Source organism: Meles meles, chromosome 5 (genome assembly GCF_922984935.1).
Source record: "Meles meles chromosome 5, mMelMel3.1 paternal haplotype, whole genome shotgun sequence".
NCBI lineage: Eukaryota > Metazoa > Chordata > Mammalia > Carnivora > Mustelidae > Meles > Meles meles.
Genome location: NC_060070.1, coordinates 42,204,631 through 42,227,244, shown reverse-complemented (window position 1 = coordinate 42,227,244; position 22,614 = coordinate 42,204,631). Strand labels below are relative to the sequence as shown.

At 41.9% G+C, this 22,614-nt stretch overlaps 1 protein-coding gene across 1 annotated transcript in view; it reads right to left on the bottom strand.

Moving 5' to 3' along the window:
• RRAGD (Ras related GTP binding D) overlaps positions 1-22,614 on the bottom strand; it is a 38,890-nt gene that overhangs the window by 3,880 nt on the left and 12,396 nt on the right. Inside the window, exons 2-6 of the mRNA XM_046006655.1 lie at positions 17,641-17,936; positions 12,219-12,418; positions 11,189-11,303; positions 10,261-10,403; positions 5,396-5,544 (exon numbers count right to left, since the gene is read on the bottom strand). Of these exons, the coding sequence (XP_045862611.1) occupies positions 5,396-5,544; positions 10,261-10,403; positions 11,189-11,303; positions 12,219-12,418; positions 17,641-17,936 (903 nt within the window). The remainder of the gene's footprint in view (positions 1-5,395; positions 5,545-10,260; positions 10,404-11,188; positions 11,304-12,218; positions 12,419-17,640; positions 17,937-22,614) is intronic.

The following is a 22,614-nucleotide window of genomic DNA, read 5'->3' as shown; positions in this document are numbered from 1 at the left end:
AGTTGGTTCGATGTACTATTTTTACATTTATTAAAATAACTAGCCCAACAATTGCTTCCATCCACGGAAGTAATGTCTCCAAAGCCCCAATCAAAATAAAAAAGAACTGGGATTCCAGCCAAGGACTGAAATTCTTCAAAGCAGTCACACAACAGCAAGTGCACTGGAGGGAACACTAGCTCAGCTTCCAGAAGCAGGAAAGCTTCTCTGTGGCGCCCTCTGCTGCTTCTGAAGCGACACTGACCACAGTGCAATAAAACCTCCAAGTCATCTCCTCAGACCCTACTGGAATGGGGGGGGGGGGGGGGGGTGGAGTAGTAAGAAATAAGTAAGCCCAGGGGGTGCCTGGCCGGCTTAGTCGGTAGACCACGTGACTCTTGATCTCAGTGTTGTGAGTTCAAGCCCCACTTTGGATGTAGAGATTACTTAAAGATAAAGTCTTAAAGAAAGAGAAGCATCTCTTTTCTAAAAGCCTGAGGCTTTCACAGAACTTCCTCCACTGCACATGGACAGGTATCAGGGATTTGGGAATGAACGTTCTGAAAGCACCTCAATCAGGGGCACAGAGGAAGGTGGGTAAGTGCTGCAGTCTCCCATACTCAACTGGGGTGACTGAGTTTGTTCCACACAGCTTCTCAGAGACTCTCTCCTACTGGGAGTGAACATAGAGCTGCTCGTTGATGCCACGGTGGGTGGCTTTTCTACCTGCCTTTTCTCATTTTCCTACTTCCTCGTTTTTGCTTCTTGGGACCATCTTCCAAATAAAGCATGTAATTAAAAGGAAATAAATAAGGAGCAAAGAAATGATTTTATTTAGTGGGAACTGGGATAGGAGATGTGAGAACAATCTCCAAATTCTTTGCCTATAAACTGCCTTAGAAGAAAGCTTAGTTAGAAAAACTGGCTCAGTGAAAATTCAACTTGCAGAGTATTCTGCTGACAGTTCCTGACAAATATTAACTTATTCATCTTCGCAATTTAAAATGTAAGAGTATCAGGGCCCCTGGGTGGCTCAGTCTGTTAAGCGTCTGATTTCCGCCCAGGTCATGATCCCAGGATCTTGGGATTGAGCCCCGCATCAGGCTCCCTGCTCTGTGGGAAGCCTGCTTCTCCCTCACCCTCTCCCCCTGCTTGTGTTCCCTCTCTCGCTATGTCCCTCTCTGTCCAATATTAAGTAAGATCTTAAAATACATATATATATATATTTTAAAAATCCAGAGAACTTTAAAAAATTTAACAAACCCTAGGCCCCTCTCCCAGGAATTCTATTTTAATTGTTTGGAGGAGGACCCAGAGGTCCGTATTTTTTAACTGCCTCCCTTCCCAAGGTGCCTATGGAGCAAGGAGTGTGGAGTGTGTGTGGAACCAAGGCTGAAAACGCCACATCTGCTTTCGATCCTCTCCTTTCTGCAAAAGTAGTCACAGAGATCATTAATGAAAACTCAGACGGAGACCCAGCATGAGGCAAAGCTAATCAACCAGTGTCGGTTATTGGTACCAAGAGGACCTTACAACACTTGAGATTAAAACCACATAACCAGGGCCGCCTGGCTGGCTCAATTGGTTGACCACGCAACCCTTATCTTGGGGTTGGAAGTTTGAGCCACAGTCTGGCTATAGAGATTATTTAAAAATAAAAATCTTTAAAGAAGAAAAAGTAAAGCAACAAAACCAAACTACTCTATACATTTATAAGCATTAAGTTCTTTTTAAAGACAACTCCCTGATCCCAGGATGAGAAGCCATTCCATTTGCCGGGGACATTCCCCTTATCAGCTCTGAAGGTCCCCTCCCACCCTAGGCAAATAGAGATAATCATTTTAAAAAGCACACGAGTTTAACATGATAGGGTTAAATCTGTCTGCCATTTCCTAGTTGTAACATTAAAATACCTAGGTTTCTAGCTAGTTTAATAAATTCCACCAAATCTGTCTGTCCTTAGAGATGATCCCACCTAACTTACAAAGATCCATATAATAAACTCCTGCTTAAATTTATTTCCACAACCATAGGTGGATGTTAAAATTTGTGGGCAAAAGTCTGAGGAGGAAGAGGATTTGTATAATCTGAAAATATGTATTAACTACAGTGGGAAAGACAGGAACTTTCCAGAGGAAAAACCTGACAGACATGACCTTGACTAAATCAAGGTCAACACCACCAGTAGTAATAAGACTTATCAAAATCATGAACCACTTGATAGGATGCACTGAGAAGTACACATTCTGGTCGAAGTGCATTATCTTGTTCCCGCTGCGTGGAAACAGCAGACAAACCCTTTCTGAGGGACATTTTACAAAACGATTGATTAGTACTCTTCCAAAGTGTCAAGGTCATGGAAGATAAAGAACTATCAGTGATTGGAGAAGACTAGGAAGAATCGTGACTAAATCAATTTGTGATCCTGGGACAGAAAAAGGATATTTTTGGAAAAATGGTGAAATCTGAATAAGGTCTGTAGTTTCTTAATGAATACTAATTCATTCGTTAGTACTATTAATTAGTATACTAATGGAGAGTCCCTATTTTTCATTACTAAAGTATGTAAGATGGGGAAGGTGGATGAGGAATCTGTGTAAGCGATATATTATTTGTGCAACGTTTCTGTCCAGTCTAAAATCAGTTAAAAATAAACAAGCTTTCCAGGTTGATGCTACTATACCCTAAATTTTAGGACCTGCCACTAACCTAGATGTTTTGGGGCTCTAGTTATACTATTTGCATTGTATTTTACTTAGCTTCCAAAATCAATGTGAAATATTAATCACCAAATATAAATTCTGGAAATATCTTTAACCATGGAAATATATGTATAATGGGTTAAAACACAATACACACAATTGAGTCTATGTAAGGATAAGCCCAGGAATCTTAGCTCTGACTGCCACACGCTGGTAGTAGAAACTTGAAGAAAAACTCACTTACAGCTCTTGGGTCTGGGTAAAATCATCCATAATTGAGAGAATGAAACAAGGTATGGTCCTGTCAAAATTCCATGAGCCTACTCTTTAACCTGTTCTTACTTTCAGCAAGATGAAACTAAGGAATAAAAGATTAACGCCACTTAATTAAAAATTTTGAAGGCCAAGAACACAAAAGGCAAATTGGTTAGTAACAGTCAGTAAATACAGGAAAAATATACAACTTCACCAAGAAGCAAGGAAATGAAAATTCAAATGATACTAGTTCTTAATAATTAATTTTTTAGTGCTAATACCTAATATTGATAGGAATACAGCAAAACGGACACACTTAAATTCTCTTAGTAGCAGAAACCCATTAACATCTTTTGGAAGGACATTTTGATAATATGTATTAGAAGTCACCAAAACATGCCTACCCTGCCCCTTGGATCTGAGTAATTCCACTTGAAGTTTCTTCCTGAGGAAATAACCAAAATGTCCACAAATATTCATGGCAAAGAAGGTCATCACAGATTATTTACAACTTTAAAATCTAGAAACAATATAAATTCTTAAAATTAAAGAAACTAAAATGATGTGGTTAAAAAAGGCTTAGTGAATTAGAAAGATGTCTGTAATTACCTTATTGTAATTCAGTGATGGTTACAAAGTAGTATTTATCATATCATGATAGATAGAGACATAGCCACAAATGAAAAAGTCCGAAAAGTTGTCCAAGTGAGAACTTATTAATAGGTATTTCTTTTTTGCTTATCTGTTACTTCTAAATTTTTAAGTTAATCTATTGCTTTTTTTTTTTTTAAAGACTTTATTTATTTATTTGACAGAGAGAAATCACAAGAGAGGCAGGCAGAGAGCGAGGAAGGGAAGCAGGCTCTCCACTGAGCAGAGAGCCCGATGTGGGACTCGATCCCAGGACCCCGAGATCATGACCTGAGCTGAAGGCAGCGGCTTAACCCACTGAGCCACCCAGGCGCCCTAATCTATTGCTTTTGTAATAAAAAAGAAACAGTAAAAATCTAAATTATGTTTTCATGCTCAATGACTTGGGAAAATTTCCATGATATAAATGAATGAAAACAACAGATGCAAAACCATATAGATAATATTGGCCCCCTTTTGTTGGCAGGAAAGGAGGGATGAGAGAAGGGAAGGCGGCAAGATGGGAGGAAAGAAAGGAGGAAAAAGAAAATCTCAAAAATGTAACAGAATTTAGCTCTAGATGGCAAATTGTGTGGTTTTATTTTGTTCTTTGTACTTCCCTAAATTTTCAAAGTATTTCTATGAAAAACATGCATGCTTCTAAAGGGGGGAAAGGCTATTTTAGTAAATGTTACTGTTGGCACTCTTTTGGGAATTTTTTTACCCCCCAAACTGGTAAATCATGCCCTAGTTACTAGCAAAAATCCCTAGCATGTCAGTAAGCTGTTTTAAATAGTAATTTAAATTTAAATAGTAATGAAAAAAAAAAGTAGGGGTGCCTGGGTGGCTCAGTGGATTAAGCCTCTGCCTTAGGCTCAGGTCATGATCTCCAGGTCCTAGAATCAAGGCCCACATAGGGTTCTCTGCTCACCGGGGAGCATGCTTCCCCCCACCCCTGCCTGTTTCACTGCCTACTTGTGATCTCTGTCTGCCAAATAAATAAATAAAATCTTTTAAAAAAAATTTAGTAGTTTAAATTCCCAGTTTAAACAGTAGGAGGAAAATGAGTATCTCTATGAGGTTAGTTGCTTTAGTTTTATTTTCTCTATATTTATTTCCTTACCTGTTTTACATTTATATGTAATATATATTTATATATTATACATTTATATGGTATTATGTCACATTTATCATTTATTTATATATCTTTTGTTTTTGTTTCACTGATTGGTGACCTTAAGTATATTCACGTCTTCCCTTTTCAGAATCATGATGCCAGCCCTGTGTTTTGAGGACTAAAGAATGTATAAAGGCTGAACAGAAGTGGAGTATGTCTCGCTTTAATGCTGTACAAGTCCCCCCTCCTTTCCACAGGGATCTCAAGTGGTCCCACCATCCCTACGACCTTCTAGAGGAGTGGACCAGGAGGGAGGCCTCGGCCCTCGCCACAGGCCCCTGGCCCCTTGTGGCAAGAGACATTACAGCCTGTCAACAAGGCTTCAACCAGCTTCATTCCAGGGATAGCCAGAGTCCCTGGGAGGACTGTCTAGTGCCCCTTCTACCTCATGGCAGCAGCAGCACTAGAGGGCAGGCTGGTTCCTGGATCCCAAAAGTCTGACAGCGGGGGCAGGGGGGAGGACACCAAGGGGACTTGTGACACAAGTCTGGAAGCTTCAGGAGGCATGCGGCTGACCACCCACCATCCACAAGCAGTAGAAGCAGTTATCAGTCTGAAGTGAAATGGTTTCATTTAAAGCTCTCTCTCTCTCTCTCTCTCTCTCTCTCTCACACACACACACACACACACACACACACACACACACACTTACCTTTTCTTTCAAAGCTTTCCTCTCTGACAAAGCAGACAAGAGCCAGGAACTTTGTCACCTCTTTTAAATAAAGAACTGTTGTATTGTTCAGCTTTATGATGGCCGTTGATTCTTTGTCATAGGGGGTTCCTGCTCCATCTTCTTTGAGACTAAATGGGGACAGAAACCAGAACACATGTGACCACCAAGAAGAAAACAGAAAATGTAACCCGGGGACAGAGACCAGCTTCACTACAGAGAGTGATAATCATAATGAGAAGTCGTTTACAATTACAGGGCCTTTTGGCAGAAGTCTTCCAAACACACAATCACAAGAATGTGCATGGTGTAGGACAGTCCCTTCCCAGGAACAAAAAGAGTGGCTGCTGGGCAAGGAGGCATCTCTCCAGGGACCTGAGCAACAGGGGTGAGGGATGGAAGTTAGATCTCCCCTCCACAGCCCGTAAGGGCTTCTTGATTTTTCCTGACAGAATAACCAGGCTGTCAAAAGCATGGTCTGATGAAGGCTGCGGAGAGCTGAATGACGCTTCCCAACTACAGAAGCCTAAGGAGACATGACAGCAAAACACTGGCTAGATCCTGGATCAGGGATCAAAGACAGAATTGGGACCATTGGTAATATTTGGATACAGACAATATATTAGTGCAATATTGTAGTTGTGCTAAATATGCTTAATTTGGTAAACAGTGGTCCTGTAAGAGGATTTTTTTTTTAAAGAGACAGACACCCAAGTAGCTAGGATCAAAGAATCATGTCTGCAATTCACTCTCCAATGGTTCCGCAAAAACAAACCGCAAATGTATCAGAAAAAGACACAGTAAATATGGCAAACTGGTAAAAATGGGTGGATGCCAGTGAAGGGTATCATACAGGAGCTCAGTGGACTATCCCTGCACATTTTCTGCAGGTTTGAAATTTTTTCAAAATAAAACAGTAAATAAATATACTGGTCTATTTAAGAAAACATGTAGCCTGCAGACACAGATGACTTGGGTTTGAACCCCAGCTCAATGACTTGGGTTTGAACCCCAGCTCACTTACTATGTGAACTGGAGCAAGGTAACATCTTTGAGCCTCAATTCCCTTATCTGTATACTAAGAGCAATTACCTCAAAGTCTCCCAATACAATTAAATAATAGATATATAGCATTGAGCACAGTGCAGAGACCCTGTAAAATGCACAATGAATGTTAACCACGATGAAGACGACGATGACGATGATGATGCCTTTTAATGATCAAAACTGGACCCTCCGAAGACATTGATGTAATCAGAGGTATGCGTCCTCTTCTTGTAGGCAAAGGAGCACTTCCTGCACTTGTTCCTCTTATCTGAAACCGTGTGTGTATGTGTGTATGTACTTATTTTTACTTCCCAAATTAATGACTAATTGACCAGAAATTTGACTTACTTGAACTATGCCAGATCTCACTAATACAACAGGGTAATACCGCTGGTGCTAAACCTGATCGCTTTGCAGAACAAGAGCCAACATTTACAATGTGACGGGCACCATTCTCAGCTTTTATCATGACTTCTCTATCATCGGGCCATAGACTCCTCTAAGCTGGGTATCAAGGAACTGAGGCTAGGGGAAGTAATTTGGTCAAAGCTGATGATACGGGTAGAGCCGGGATCTCAAACTAACCTAATTCTGAGTTAATGCTTTTAGTCTCATAAATATCGTAAGGAGGTAGGGTGACAAACCAGATTAAATGAAAAGCCTGAATTGTAGAGTATTTCAAAGGAAATATAAGTTATTAGTTTTGAGAATATTTTAAACCAGCACATACATGGCAACTTACAAGTAAACTGGGGAAGAAAGTTTTTTGAAAAAGGATTCAACTCACTGTGACTTACCAAAACGTTAAAGAAAAACCTTTAAGAGATTGGATCTCAGATGTTAAAGAAGCTGTATCAGAATTCTTAAGGCCCTTTGTACTATTTTTAGCTGCTGTTTTTCTAGGCTGAATTTCTCTTCCTAATAAGTGAATTTCTCTTGCTAATAAGAACAATAAACTGAAACATTTGAATTTTTTTTACCCAATGAAGAAAATTTACTAACAGCACTTAATAACAAGAAAATTCTTAGGTGATAATGTTAAATTCCTAAAGCAGGATACATATAAAATTTATATATACAAAGATCCCATTATCCTAAAAATTAAACAGAGAAATTAAGAATAAAACACATTCGGGGCACCTGGGTGGCTCGATGAGTTATCTGCCTTTAGCTCAGGTCATGATTCCAGGGTCCTGGGATCAAGCCCCAGGTCAGGCTCCCTGGTCAATGGGGAGCGTGCTTCTCCCTCCGCACCTCCCCTCCACTCAGGCTCTCCCTCAAATAAATACATGAAATCTCCAAAAAAAAAAAAAAGTACAAAACACAATACAATATTAATACTGTCTCTAGGTGATGAGATTATGGGTTACCTTAATTTTATTCTTTATGCTTTTACATATTTTCTGCAATGAGCACGGACTGAATTCATACTCAGAAAAAACGAAACATTAAACAAATTGGTGAAACCAGAAAGACCCAAAAAATTACAAGTAAACACTGGTGATGGATTACAGCTGCAACTCTGTGCTACTACTCAGGTCTGCGTTCACAAAGCCGTGAAAACCCAGGCAACCGCAATGTATTTTAAAGCCTGCGTGTGCACGCCTGGAGAGCCAGAAACTCCCCAGATTACTGAGCAGACTGACCGAGGCACACCTGCCTTGAGCCCTGCTGGTCTCCACGGAGCAGCTGGGAACTGGCAGCGGGCCTGTTTCCTCAGCGGCTGCCAGTTAGCTGGGCTGGCTCCTCGTGGCTCCAGCGAACCGGGGGCGGGGAGAGACTCCAGGGCCCACGCCCAGTTGGTGACCCAGACTGGTTCTTACCGCACCTGATGGGTTCTCAGGAAAAACAATCTGACGCCTCCCATAGCCTGCCGCCCTCCTCCTGTTTGTTTTAGCTGGGTTAGAGGAACTCTGATTAGCATCATTTACATGAACACTTTACCACTTACATCTAATTACCATATGGCACAATAAGGATTACGCATATCATTAAAGAGGTGCCAGATTAATTGTGTTTATTGTATTTGATTACCACAGCAATCTACACTGTAATCAGGATACGTTCAGTTTCCGTGACTATTTCAAGGTCAATCCACTTGAGTTTAAAAACAATAGAATGCTACAGAGCCATGGTCTTGGAAAACAAGGTCTCTTTCCGAAGCCAGGTGGCAGTGTTTAATAATAAGAAGAAGGCAGTAATCTTGGGAATGAGGTCTGCTCCTAAAGTCAGATGGCAATGTTTAATAATGACAACAAAATAATAATAATAATAATAGTGGCAGCTACATTTATCCAGGGCCTACCGGATGAAGCCCAATGACATGTCACCCTCACTACAGTCTCACTGTACCACTTTCCCCGTCTCATAATGGAAAGGACCTGGCGTGCACATGTGTATAGCAGAAGAATGTGAGTTGAGGGTTCAAAGGATCTTCAGACAGAAGCAGAGAGAAATGGGGAGACTGCGACCCTTCCCGAAGCTGACGGAGGAGGCTATGTGAGGCAGGTCATAGCTGGTGCGTAAAGAGGAAGATGAACAAGAGCCTCACCCATCGATGACTGGGTAAGCGTGTAAGAGCCCATATAAATCAACAGCAACAGCGTGATCGTAATACGACAAACTTCAAACTTCAAACTAGTTCACTCTCTACGACACCCATTCAGGAAACTAAAAATTATGTGGAAATGTTTCTATATCTGGTACCAGAACCAATTTTCTCCACTCCCTGTTTATTTTATAATATTGTAACTGTACAGGGAGTTCTGTTTTCTAAGACTCTAAGACCATGATAATAAGCAGGTAATATCGTTTGCTTCATTTTATAAGTCTCTGCTGCTCATAAAAGAAGACAAAGTATGTTAAAGAAAATCCAGCAGTTATTTCTTACAGTGAAGAACGTAACAATTGTTGTTAATATGAGATATGTATTTAAAGTCTGAGGATCCTATTAGTCTCTCCCAAGTGTGTATGACATTATGATATAATGACAGATTTTTCAGGACAAGAACCCAGAAAGTCAGACTTGTTCTAGTTCTGTCCTTTACTGACAGTGTGAGCAGGGGTTAGAAACAACCACTCTAAGCCTCAGTTTCCCCATCTGTGAAATGGGGATAGTAATTCCCATCTCATGGAATAGCGGGGAATTAAACGATACAATGTATGCAATATGCTTATTAGCAGAATGTCAGGCATTTACTCAATAATTTTTGTTGTTATGGCATGCTGTTTATTTACAGATCTCAGTCATTTAAAACAAAAGTATTGGGATATCTGGGTGGCTCAGATGGTTAAGCATCTGCTTTCAGCTCGGTCATGATCCCAGGGTCCTGGGATTGAGTCCCACATGAGGGCTCTGTGCTCAGCAGGGAGTCTGCTACTCCCTCTCCCATTCCCCCTCCTTGTGTTCTCATTCTGTGTCTGTCAAATAAATCTTTTTTAAAAAGTAGCATTTCTTGGGCACCTGGGTGGCTCCGTGGGTTAAGCCGCTGCCTTCAGCTCAGGTCATGATCTCGGGGTCCTGGGATCAAGTCCCACATCAGGCTCTCTGCTCAGCAGAGGGCCTGCTTCCCTTCCTCTCTCTCTGCCTGCCTCTCTTGTGATTTCTCTCTGTCAAATAAATAAATAAAATCTTAAAAAAAAAAAGTAGCATTTCTTATCTTCAATATACTTTAAAAAAATGAAATTAAAATTAAAATTAAAATCAAGTGAGTAAATGCAAATGTTACAAAGATTATGAACAGTTTCGTTTCCTAATCGGAAGTATGGCTGTTCGTACCCTGTAGGAGTATTTTACTTACCCATAAATACAAGAGATGTCAATAACGACATCGATCATATCACAGCAGAGCTCATAGGTTTGCATATCCACGGGGGTACTATCAGTTGCAATATAAATTTTACTGACCACGTCAAAGAGAAATGCCTTTTCAATTCCAGAATTCTGAAACAAAAAGACGATGCTATCTTAAAGGGACAGATGATTTTCGAACATGTCATCACTATATAAAAAAATTACATGCATCCTCAGTGTAAAATATAAAGGAGCAAAAATTAATTTACTAAAGATTTTGTTCTTGTTTAAATCTCACATAGACATTTATAATGGATGCGCATAAAAAACAAAATTCTTATTTTTCATAAATTATTTACGGTAGGTAAACAAATTGGGCTGTGTTTCCTGGCTCTTAGAGATGTGCCTACAGTTAGGAAAAAGCAAGGAAAAACACTAATTTTACTGACTATAAATTTTAAAATGAAATATATTTTAAAAATCTAAACAAACCCCCAAATGTGGAGTGAGAGAGTAATAAATATGAGAGCAACCAACAAGTCTGACTCGAGTCAACAGCAGAGCTGGCCTAGAGCTGATGGTCTATAAGGACTCATTCGGCCAGCGCGATCAACCACAGTGTTTAACATACAAAAAATACTCAACAGGCTCTATCTCATCACCACAACTACCCTAAAAGCTTCCTACATCTCACAGGGCTCTATCCACATTGAAGATTGCCTATGACTTTAACAAACACTCTATTTATAGAACAGGAATAGTTCGGAGTGAAAGTTTCAAGAACATAAAATAGCATGCGGGAGCAATCTTCGGGAGTAATCCTTCAGTGACCCTGCAATGCCGTAAGAGCAAGCAGAAATAAGGCTCTTTTCATGCTCGCAATGTTATTCTAAAATTCTGCAAATGATTCTACCAGGAGGATGTTATTTACTTACCGAGATAAAGATGTTTAGCAAATTCTCCAGGGTGGGGAGTTGTGGAATCAGTTTCTGAACCACTTTGCTAAAAGCTTCAAATATTGAATGATCATATATGCTTGTCAAATAGAAGCTGAAAGAGAAAACAGTGTTTCATCACATTTTCCTTCTGACTGGGGAACAGATTGCTTAGACTGTCACACCACCAGTGCCAGAGGTCTATACCTACTGTCCCTACACACGCATTCTAGCCCCCTTAGGAATTCAAAATGACCCTGGTGAAAAATGAACATGTCTTAGCAAGCCATTCCTCCCCAGCTCCCAAAAAGTAAGAATTGTGCCCATTCTCATCTGCTGACTGGCTAGACTGGAAAGCCTAAAAATGCAGTGGTATGTGCCCATACCAGCTTCCCCACATTCTGCAAAAGAATCCACACCAGGTCATCTCTACACGCTCCTGTTAGGTTAGTAATGCCTACGTTACTAGTATTGAGGCATCTAATATTTTCACTTTCCAATTTGCAAACTGAATGATGCATACACTTCCCCATAAAAAACTGATAGAGGGGTGCCTGGCTGGCTTAGTTGGTGGACCATGCGACTCTTGATCTTGAGGTTAAGTTCAAGCCCCATGTTGGGTGCAGAGGTTACTTAAAATCTCAAAAAAAAAAACCCTTAATAAACAAGTGGTTTTCCTCTGTATTTCTATCTGAATTATCTTCAGAGTTCTCTTTTACTTGTGACTATAAATACTATCATATTTATTAAGAATTGTAAACTTCAGCCTTGATTAACTACCTGGATTATGTTCTTGAGTTTTACGGTTTTCATAGGTGGGAAAAAATTAGCTTCAGCTATTTCTTTTTTTAAACAAAAACAAAAATTAAGATTAGTACACACAAAGCTTGCTTTTCCCAAATACTGTCCCAATGTGTACAGCACAAATAGGGTAAACAGGTGAATACCACACCGCTTGTGCTGACTTTGGACTCCACACCTGCTTCTTTCCGTTGATGAACTGTGATCCCAGAAGAGTTTCTGTTCTCACCTGAGGTGAATTTTTTCTAATCCAGCATCGGCAAGGTCATCGTTTGCCCTCTGATGAATATCTCTTTGGGTCTCAATCTTGTGGTCATCTGACAGACCATCGACTTTATGAATAAACACCTCGAAGTTGATGTCAGTGTTCACTTTGTAGGCCCTGGTCACGGTGAGGTGGAGCCTGGCCAAAGCCTCCATGTAATCGTCCTGGGAACAAAGGCATACTCCTGTCAGGGGAGGCCAAAGCCTTCTACGCTACCATCCACAGACACTCGTTTTTCCTGTTTTACTGGGGTATGATTGACAAGCACTGTGTATATTTGAGGTGTACATTATGATGTTTTGATATACGTATACATCATGAAATAATCCCCCTCAACCAAGTTAATTAATCTATCCATCACCTTTACAGTTACCTTTTTTTCCCTTTCATACTCGCTCCTAATCTGGAAACCATGTGGGTACCATCCTCCAAAATATTTTGCAAAAGCCCAAATTAGAGCTGGTTTCATGGAATTCAAGTCTGAAACTGAAGTTTCATGAACAAAGAGATGAAAAAGGCTGGAAAACTACAGCTGTAGGCAGTTCTGTAGTAGCTTGATGACAGTCATTAAGACCAGCATTACAGTTTTCTGAATTCAAAATGGCCCCATACCACCTAGGACCTTCCCTGGGATCCTATTCTTCCCAGATTTTTGAGTCCCTGGGTGAACTGTGATGAAGAGTTAGAGATGGAAACGTGATATGGGTCACTGGGAGGATGGGGAAGAAGTCAGGAGGAAAGATATGAGCACTGGTCTAGAGTAGAGGTCAGCAAACCATGGCCCGAGGGCCAAAATGGACCCACTGTGTGTTGTTTGTAAGTAAAGTTTTATTGGAACACTCATCTATTTACATACCGTCTATAGCTGCTTCTGTGGTACAGTGGCAGAGTTGAGTGTTGTTCCTCTGCGGAAACTCCTTGGAGATGGTACAGACAGCATGCAAAGCTTAAAACACTTACCATCTAGCAGCCCTCTACAGAAGCACTTTGCTGACCTCTGATCATGAGTAACTGACCCAAATAATGCAACCCTATTTTTTTCTCCTCCCTACAAATGACACTTTTATAGTAATATGATGAACATCTGCTTTTGCATCTTCCTGTTTGAGAAATCAAACAGTATGGATGCCTGGCTGTCTCAGTTGGAGGACCACGCAAGTCCTTTTTTTTTTAAGTAATCTGTGCACCCAGTGTGGGGCTCAAACTCCCAACCGTGAGATCAAGAGTTGCATGCTCTATCAAGTGAGCCAGCCAGGCTCCCTGAGCATATGACTCTTGATTTCGAGGTCTTAAGTTCAAGTGCCACACTGGGTGTAGAGATTAATTAAATATATAAACTTAAAAAAAAAAAAAAAAAAGAAACCAAACAGTAGACACTGAATCCCTGTGTCTCTCTCCTCATCCTCCCAGACCACCCCATCACTCTACCCCCACCCCTCCAGAGGTATCCACTATCCTGAGTTTAGTGTTTATTCTCAATCATCTCTTTCTCCAGTACTACTTATATATGTATCCCTAAACAACATACAGAATTCATTTACAATGTCTTGAAATTCAGGGGGAGGCCGTCTGAGAAAGGACAACAAAGAAAGCTTTTCGGGTGGCAGAAATATTCTACATCTTGACTGTGAAGTGGTTACGAATTATATGCATTTGTCAAACTCACTAAACTGTACACTCAAGAATGCATTTTATCATATGTAATTGTTATTGTTTATATCTTTGTTTTTTTAAAAGATTTTTTATTTTATTTATTTATTTGACAGAGAGACAGATCACAGGTAGGCAGAGAGGCAGGCAGAGAGAGAGAGGAGGAAGCAGGCTCCCTGCTGAGCAGAGAGCCCGATGCGGGACTCGATCCCAGGACCTTGGGATCATGACCTGAGCCAAAGGCAGAGGCTTTAACCCACTGAGCCACCCAGGCGCCCCTTGTTTATGTCTTTAACTGAAGAGGGGAGATAAGGGGACCCTTCTATGAGGAAAACTAGCCAATGGCAAGAGAATATCACCATCTCAAAAGATTAGAAGCTGTTACTGTAACTTCTCTGCCAGGCATATGAAATTATCTGACTACCAACTAAGTGATGAAGTGGCACATACCTACAAGGACTAAAAATAACATCTGAAAGAAGAAAATACTTGCTTCATTAGAACAGAGGGGGCGTGGCTGATTTTTCTCACTGTGTTTGTTACTATCTTCTACAACAAATAAAAATACAGGAGAAACACACCACCTTCGTTCCTATTCCAAAATTAGATCTAGGAATTACAGGCAGGTCACGATCACCAATGTAGATGAAGCCGACCCTCTACTGTGGATCCCAAGGCCCATGTGACATGGCTTCAGGGGGCCAAGGGTGACCCTGGGGGTGTGGGACATGTTGTAGGCTCTGCCTGGGGGGCATGTGGTGTCATATGGGTAGCTCACAGGAAAGCACTTTGGATGCTTTCATGCTCCTTCATTTTACAACATTCTGTGAGGACACATTTTCTCCTTGGTGATATATTTAACTGGCAATCCTGTGATTGTGAGGAATTCACAAGGAAAAAATAAAAATATGAGGCATCAGACCAACAGAGCCTTGTTTAGAAATAAAGGCAATGACGTTCGAGTGCTGCCAAGACTGCCTGAAGTTTGTTTCTTTTCAGTGCTTGTAATTACATCATATAAAAATCCCTGAAAACATGTTTTTTACAGTCTGCTTCTTTTTTTTTTTTAATTTTTTTTTTAAGATTTCTTATTTATTTATTTGACAGAGAGAGATCACAAGTAGGCAGAGAGGCAGGCAGAGAGAGTGAGAGGGAAGCAGGCTCCCTGCCGAGCAGAGAGCCCGATGCGGGACTCGATCCCAGGACCCTGAGATCATGACCTGAGCCGAAGGCAGCGGCTTAAACCACTGAGCCACCCAGGCGCCCTACAGTCTGCTTCTAAAGCAAAAGTATGTATTACACGGACTCTGAAACAGCTTATTTCATTATTCCTCCTTTTTAGTAAATGATAGCTCTCAACAATGTTTTTCCGCCCTTTTTAAAAGTGAGACTTAAAAAGACAAATTTCTCAAACATTCTTCTATCTTCCCCTGCCCTTAAGCTAGGAGAAAAAAAAAAAAACACAAGAAACAAAAGAAAAGAAAACACACATTTACCAGCTCAAACTGAAGGGCCGCTTTTCATGTTCAGGTAAAATTAAAACCAAATTACAGTGGCAACTTAAAAATAGGCAAGCGAACCTTTTTTAGCCACCGTAGAGCCACAGTACAAACACCTAGGATCGAGTTGCGTTAGACATTTGAATTCTAGAAATGCCAATTGCTACAGAAGCACAACACGGTGAAGTGAGTACTTATTAAGCCACTGTCTTGAGAAGATGAGTCATCTGACTGCAATCTCCTTACCGGAGGGTCAGGCTACTGGTGCTGCTACCTCGTTCAACAACTACAGAAGCAGCAGCCCGGTGACATAGGGAAAACACTGGAGCTTAGAAGAGACAGGTGAGTGGGACGTAGCCAAGGGCTCACCAGCCCCCCCACCCTCCCTCCCCTGCCCCAGCCGCAGCCCGCACCCAGCTGCTCGGCTCCTCCTGTCTGCCTGAGCTCCCTCATCTCTGTGCTGGCAGACCTAGGCAGGAAGGCAGGGCCTACTGCCAAGGCCACAGATGGGCCAGAAAACAGGTCAGTGCAAGCGGGACAGCCAGGAAAGCAGCGACTGACGACAGGACCCGGACCTGATGCAGGTGTCCACAAGCGTGTTTTCCAGATGGGCCCAGGGGAGGGGAGGCACTGCTGTTCACAGATCGGGCACGGGAATAAGTCTCTTCCCTGCGAACCACCACGCAGAGTGAGCCCCTCCTCCGGACGGCCACACTCCCGCAGCAACACTGGAAGTATGCAGTGCAATCACTTGGAACGAAAAGGCTTCATTACTATATGAAACAGGCACCTGGTTCCCCGAATGAGTTTATGATGAGCTCAGGCAGGAGCAGTCTTCTCAGAGAATGGGTTTCCAAGTACGGGCTCAGAACCATTATTACTAACAGCTTACATATCCCTGCCTCCCCAACTCCATCGGCACTCCTGGAAGGGGCAGGTGTGCTTGGCCCATCTGTCTGACTGCAGGCCCAGTTTCAGGGAAATAGCATGCCCTGAACTTAGAGCAGGTTCAGTGCATTCCTGGAAGGACTCACTGCCATTTATCCCCCACAGCTGTAAAAGAGAGCCCTTGGGAGAGCCTTCGGGCTCAGCTGTGCTTCCAGGACACTTTCTAAGAGTGCCTGGACACAGAGAGTTTGAAGAGTATCATTGTCCCAGTTCTGTTCCCTGTGCTCTTTCCTAGGACGTGCATGCCTGAGAAGCCCTGGTAGTCTGCTGCTTCCCTCCCCTTCCTCCCCTTCAACTGCTGGCTCCCACTTCACAGGTGAAAGGCCCAGAGGGCCAAAGAGACAATTCACAAGACTAGTTGGTATCCTAATAAAGTGAATAACTGATTTCTGGGTACAAAGGCCCTTCACCAGTCAGGGGGTCCCCACGTCTTTGCTTTCAGCAAAGTTAAAGAAGCCCAATCAGGATGTCTACTGATAAACTACTAAAAACAAGCCTAGGTGATAGAAAAGTGGGCAATTTACCGGATGTAACTTGGAAAGCGTTTAAATAATTGAGCGAATGCTATAACAAAACTCACCCCGTATCCATCTACTTATTTATGTGAACAAGGTTTCTCAGTGCTCACATCGACACAATCAAAAATAGAACTTATGCCAAATTCTGTCTTACTCAAGCATGCATAGGTTAATTAAGTGGGAAAATATTCATTGTCTTAAGAGGTATACTTATCCATCAAATTTTGACTTTTTATTTTTAATAGTTACCTATAAAACACCTAATAGCTATGCTGTCAATCAACTGTATACTATTAATAATTACAATAATTTACTTCAAAAGAAAACCTTCACAGTTAGAACTTTATCTTCCTAGGAAAGAATAACCATTTTAAAATGCAGATTTATATGTGTATTTTTGTTGCAGAAAACCTGTGCTGTTTTACAGATGTCTGTCCAGAGTAGTGGGGCAGGCAGGGGACATGTAATTGCTGTCCTTGGCCTGTATGGCGGCTCCCTCCATCTCTGAGGTTTCTGTGATTTGCTGAGATGTACACGATGCCCTGACAGTGCTCACTGCTCACTGATCAGGGTTCCACAGAGGGAGACTTTTCCCCTTTGCAACCCTGACAGCCCCCACTGAGAGACCTTGCTGGGTATAAAGGGTTATTCCTGATTCTTGGGGGGGGGGGGGGGGAAACATTACAAAAGAACTGGTATGAACATGGGAGGGACTGTGTCTGGGGGGGAGAAGGAGCCTGCAGTCCCATGTACCCCGAGACTGAACTTTACCTGGGAGTCGATGACAAATATCAGCGCTCCTGTTCCCCGGAAGATCATCTCATAGTCAAAGGTAGGGTCAAAAAAGTCAATCTGTCCTGGGAAGTCCCAAATCTGAAAATTAACAAAGGAGCTATTGGAAACGTCTTCGCGGCAGATCTTGTTTGTGCTCTCCAAGAACAGTGTTTCGTTGGGAGACATTTTGTGAAAAACAACTTTCTGAATAGATGACTTGCCACTTCTCCTCAGGCCCATGAGCAGGATTCTGGGCTTCACCTCAGTGCTGAAGGGATCGCTGAAGTCCAGAACTAGAGAAACCACAAAACAAGAATGAGGGTGAGTTGCTTTCACAGTGGTTAATTAGAGGAGTTTCACTTCCACCTCAGATGTGATTTATGATTCACAGACACTGCCACTCTTCCAGATACAGAGACTGCTAACTACCTCACGCCACTCACTCAGGGGCCTTTTGGTAAGTGCACAATACTGAAAAATGCTGTCTCGCTACCTGTCACACCATTCCAGAGGGCAGAAAAACCTGTACAACTCCGTATCACAAGAAGCACATCTGGCATGTGAAAAGTAGAGTTTTCCTGGAGCAGAGTGTGAGGGGAAGAAACCCAGTCTTAGCATTCCAAAGTAATGTCTTCTTTGTCTAGATCATCAGATTCTCTATGCCCTACAGAGATGCTTCTTCACTTGAGTTATGCCTCAATCGAACAATTTTGGAATTCAATCAAAATTTAAAACATTGGCGCTTCAAAGGACACTATAAAGAAAGTGATGACAAGCCACAGAATGGGAGAAAACTTACGCAAATCACATACATGAAAAGGGGCTAATATCCAGAATATATAAAGAACACTTACAATTTAATAATAAAAACAACCTAACAACAACAACAACAAAAAACAAAATGGGCAAAAGATCTAAAGCGACATTTCTCCAAAGATACAAAAATGGCCAATAAGCACATGAAACAATGGTCTGCATCATTAGCCATACAAAAAACACTAGTCAAAAACCACAACAGGATGCCACTTCACACACACTGGGATGGTTATAATAAAAAAAGACAAACAATAACAAGTGCTGGTGAGGCTATGGAGTAATTAGAACCTGCATCCACTACTGGTGAGAACGTAAAATGATGTGCTTTCTACAGTCTGGCAGTTTCTCAGAAGGTTAGACACTGAGTCACCATACGGCCCCACAATTCCACTGCTAGGAATATATTCAAAGAAATGAAAATACACGTCCAATGCACATGAATTTCTTTTTAGTTTCCTTCTGACAAACCCTCTTACATTCTTCTCAGGCCCTGGTCCCAATCTAATTCAATAGTGACTGGAAAGTAATTCTTTTTTCCTTTATTGCAACTAATAAATTTTTCCAAGTCTCTACAACTGTCAAACACATATTAATACCTGATAATATCTTAGTGAATTTCATTCCTATATATAATATTTTGATGTTTGAAATTGCGGTAGGTTTTGGTAAACACACAAATTTCAGGTAAAACAAGAACCAAATAAAGGAAAAGCAAGCAGGTTCGGGGCACCTGGGTGGCTCAGTGGGTTAAAGCCTCTGCCTTCAGCTCCAGGTCATGATCCCAGCGTCCTGGGATGGAGCCCCCCATAGGACTCTGCTCAGCAGGGAGCCTGCTTCCTCCTCCCTCTCTGCCTGCCTCTCTGCCTACTTGTGATCCCTGTCAAATAAATACATAAATAAAACTGAAAAAAAAAAGAAAAAATAAGCCGCTTCAGATGTGCACTGTTGCTATTCTACTATAAGCACCATTTTACTCCCACCCTACCCACACACTCTTTTCCAGTTCAACTTAACCCAATTCAACAATCTGCTGATGATATACTATAGAAGCAATAATGCTTCTGTAGAAAAAACACACCCGAACAAGTCACCAGCTGCTGCTTCTTCATCAGTCATTATATGCTACTCACTCACAGTACTGTCATTACAAGTCAATCCTAGCAAAAGCAGAACATAAATTAAAAAAGAAAACAGGGCTTCCAGTCTTAAAATTTTCAGACTGGTAACATGTCACAACCTTCCCTCCCACAGCGAATCCCTAAAAGTTAACAGAAAAGGTATAAACCGTAAATAAATAGACGAACAAATAAACATAAATATCTGAGCTTAAAACAAAACCACCACCACCACCTCTCAAAGTTGCCAGATCACAGAGAAAACCCTAAGAGACACAAAGGTCAGACTGAAGAGGGAACCTGCAGCCCTTGACGAGGAATGGTAGGGTTCTGCTGCAGAAGGTAGAACTGGTGGAAGCCCAAACAAGGAGGGACATGAAGACAACAAACAGGGTTGTTATTTGGAGAATCATAATGAGAAAAGCCAACAGATAAACTCTGTGCACTACCGCCACCCACCCACCCACCCAGTACCTATTTCAGGTAAGAGCAGTGACTATAAAGTTTGGGTATGAGGGGGATGGCAGTGCTCCAGGGGCTCAGAATGCCCAGCAGCAACAGGGAGCACCACATGCCATGCTCCAAGTGTACTGCCCTTCCTTAACTCTCACTACAGTTCGTGGAGTTCAACAGGGGGAAGCAGTACTATCTTCCCTCCAGACATTTCCTCAAAAGTCTAATATTCATGTACCCGAACATATAGCTGAAGAAGCGGAGTTCATAAGGAGTCAGAGTAAACTTCCAAGTTAAGTATAATTAAAATATTCACAAGGGGCACCTGGGTGGCTCAGTCATTAAGTGTCTGCCTTTGGCTCAGGTGCTGGGATCGAGCCCTGCATTGGGCTCCTTGCTCCCCAGAAGGCCTGCTTCTTCCTCCCCGAGTTCCCCTGCTTGTATTCCCTCTCTTGCTGTCTCTCTGTCAAATAAATAAATAAAATCTTAAAAAAGAAAGAAACCCAAATGTCCATCAGCAGGCGAATGGATAAATAAATTACGGTGCATCTCAGCAATAAAAGTAAACTACTGACACATATAACATGGGTGAATATCAAAATGATTTTATGCTGAGTGAAAGACGCCAGCTGAAAAAGACATACTCTGTGATTCAATTTACATAAAGTTCTAAAAACTGTAGACTCATCTATAGTGACAAGTAGCAGATCAGTGGTTGCCTGGGAAATGGCAAGAGGTAGTGAGAAGGCGTCAGAGGGAGCGACCTTGATGGTGTGTAAGAAAACTTTTAGGGGTAATGTGTATGTTCTTGGCTACAGTGATGGTTTCACAGGTGTACGCATATGTCAAAACTTATCAAATAAGTGTACTTAATTTTACGTTAACTATACCTCAGTAGAGCTTTAAAAAAAAAAAAAAGATTTAGTTAGGTAGACAGAGAGCATGCAAGAGGGGGGAGGGGCAGAGGGAAAGGGATAGAAATTCTCAAGCAGACCCCACTGAGCATGGAGCCTGACACAGGGCTCGATCCCAGGACCCTGAGATCATGACCTGAACCAAAACCAAGAGTTGGTGGCTTAACTGACTGAGCCATCCAGGAGCCCCCTCAATACAGCACTTAAAAAAAAATGTAGGGGCACCTGGGTGGCTCAGTGGGTTAAAGCCTCTGTCTTTGGCTCAGGTCATGATCCTAGGGTCCTGGGATCGAGCCCCAAATCGGGCTCTCTGCTCGGTGGGGAGCCTGCTTCCTCCTCTCTCTCTCTGCCTGCCTCTCTGCCTACTTGTGATCTCTGTCTGTCAAATAAATAAATAAAATCTTTAAAAAAAAAAATGTATTCACGGGCACCTGGGTAGCTCAGTGGGTTAAAGCCTCTGCCTTCAGCTCAGGTCATGATCCCAGAGTCCTGGGATCGAGCTCCGAATGGGGCTCTCTGCTCAGCAGGGAGCCTGCTTCTCCTCTCTCTCTGCCTGCCTCTCTGCCTACTTGTGATCTGTCTGTCAAATAAATAAAGAAAATCTTTTAAAAAATAAATTAATTAATTAAAATTAAAATTAAAAATTAAAAAAAATGTATTCTCAGGGCACCTGGTGGCTCAGTCGATTAAGCAACTGCCTTCTGTTCAGGTCATGATCCCAGGGTTCTGGGTTCGAGCCCCACATTGGGCTCCCTGCTCAACGGGGAGTCTGCTTCTCTCTCTCCCTCTGCCTGCCACTCCCCCTGCTTGTGCTCTCTCCCTCTTTTTCTCTGTCAAATAAATAAATAAAATCTTTAAACAAAAAATTTAAAGTAAATAAAAATAAAAAAGAGTAACTGACAAAAAAGATTTGTAAATGTATTCTCAAGGACAAAAATGGAAACATCAAAAGCTATAGTTGTTCTATTATTGCCTCACAAACAACTAGTGTTAGATCAATGCCAAGTGTAGGAGAAATGCCTATGGGGAGTGGGAAGGAACTCGGTGCATTATAAGGGTTATGAGTGCAGACAAAGCAGTGCAGGATTTGGATGGGGTTGATGGGGAAAGGAGGCTCTCTGAGAAGAGCAGAGCTCAAAGCTTAGGCAAAGGCACATGCCTTCCATAGAACAGGAACACACGCATGCAAACTCAACAACTACATATGAAGTACCTTCCATATGCCAAGTCCTGTACTAGGCACTCACCACACTTCACCCCATTCAACTCTTTCAGGAATACATAGTATTATCTCCATTGCACAGGTAAAGAAATCACAGGCTCAGGAAGGTCAACATTCAAAGTGAGGGCTGGCCCATCCCAAAGTCTATGCCTCCACTCCATCCAATCAAAGAAAGCAAAAGTCTACTTTAAATGATGTATAAGCACAAAAATATTGTGTTTATACATGTTTTTACCTCTTCCCAATTTATACTACCAGATATCAGTGTAGATTTTAACTTCCCTTCATCAGGGTCTGCAAGTGTCAACGTGGTATGGCCATGCAGGGGACCCCCTCCTTCTCCTGGGAGAGTGGGAGGTTATGGAAGGTCACCGTGTAGAGAGGAGGTGGTGTATGTGCTAGTTTACATACAGACTGGCTGGGAAGTGAGAAGCACATACCGCTACAACGT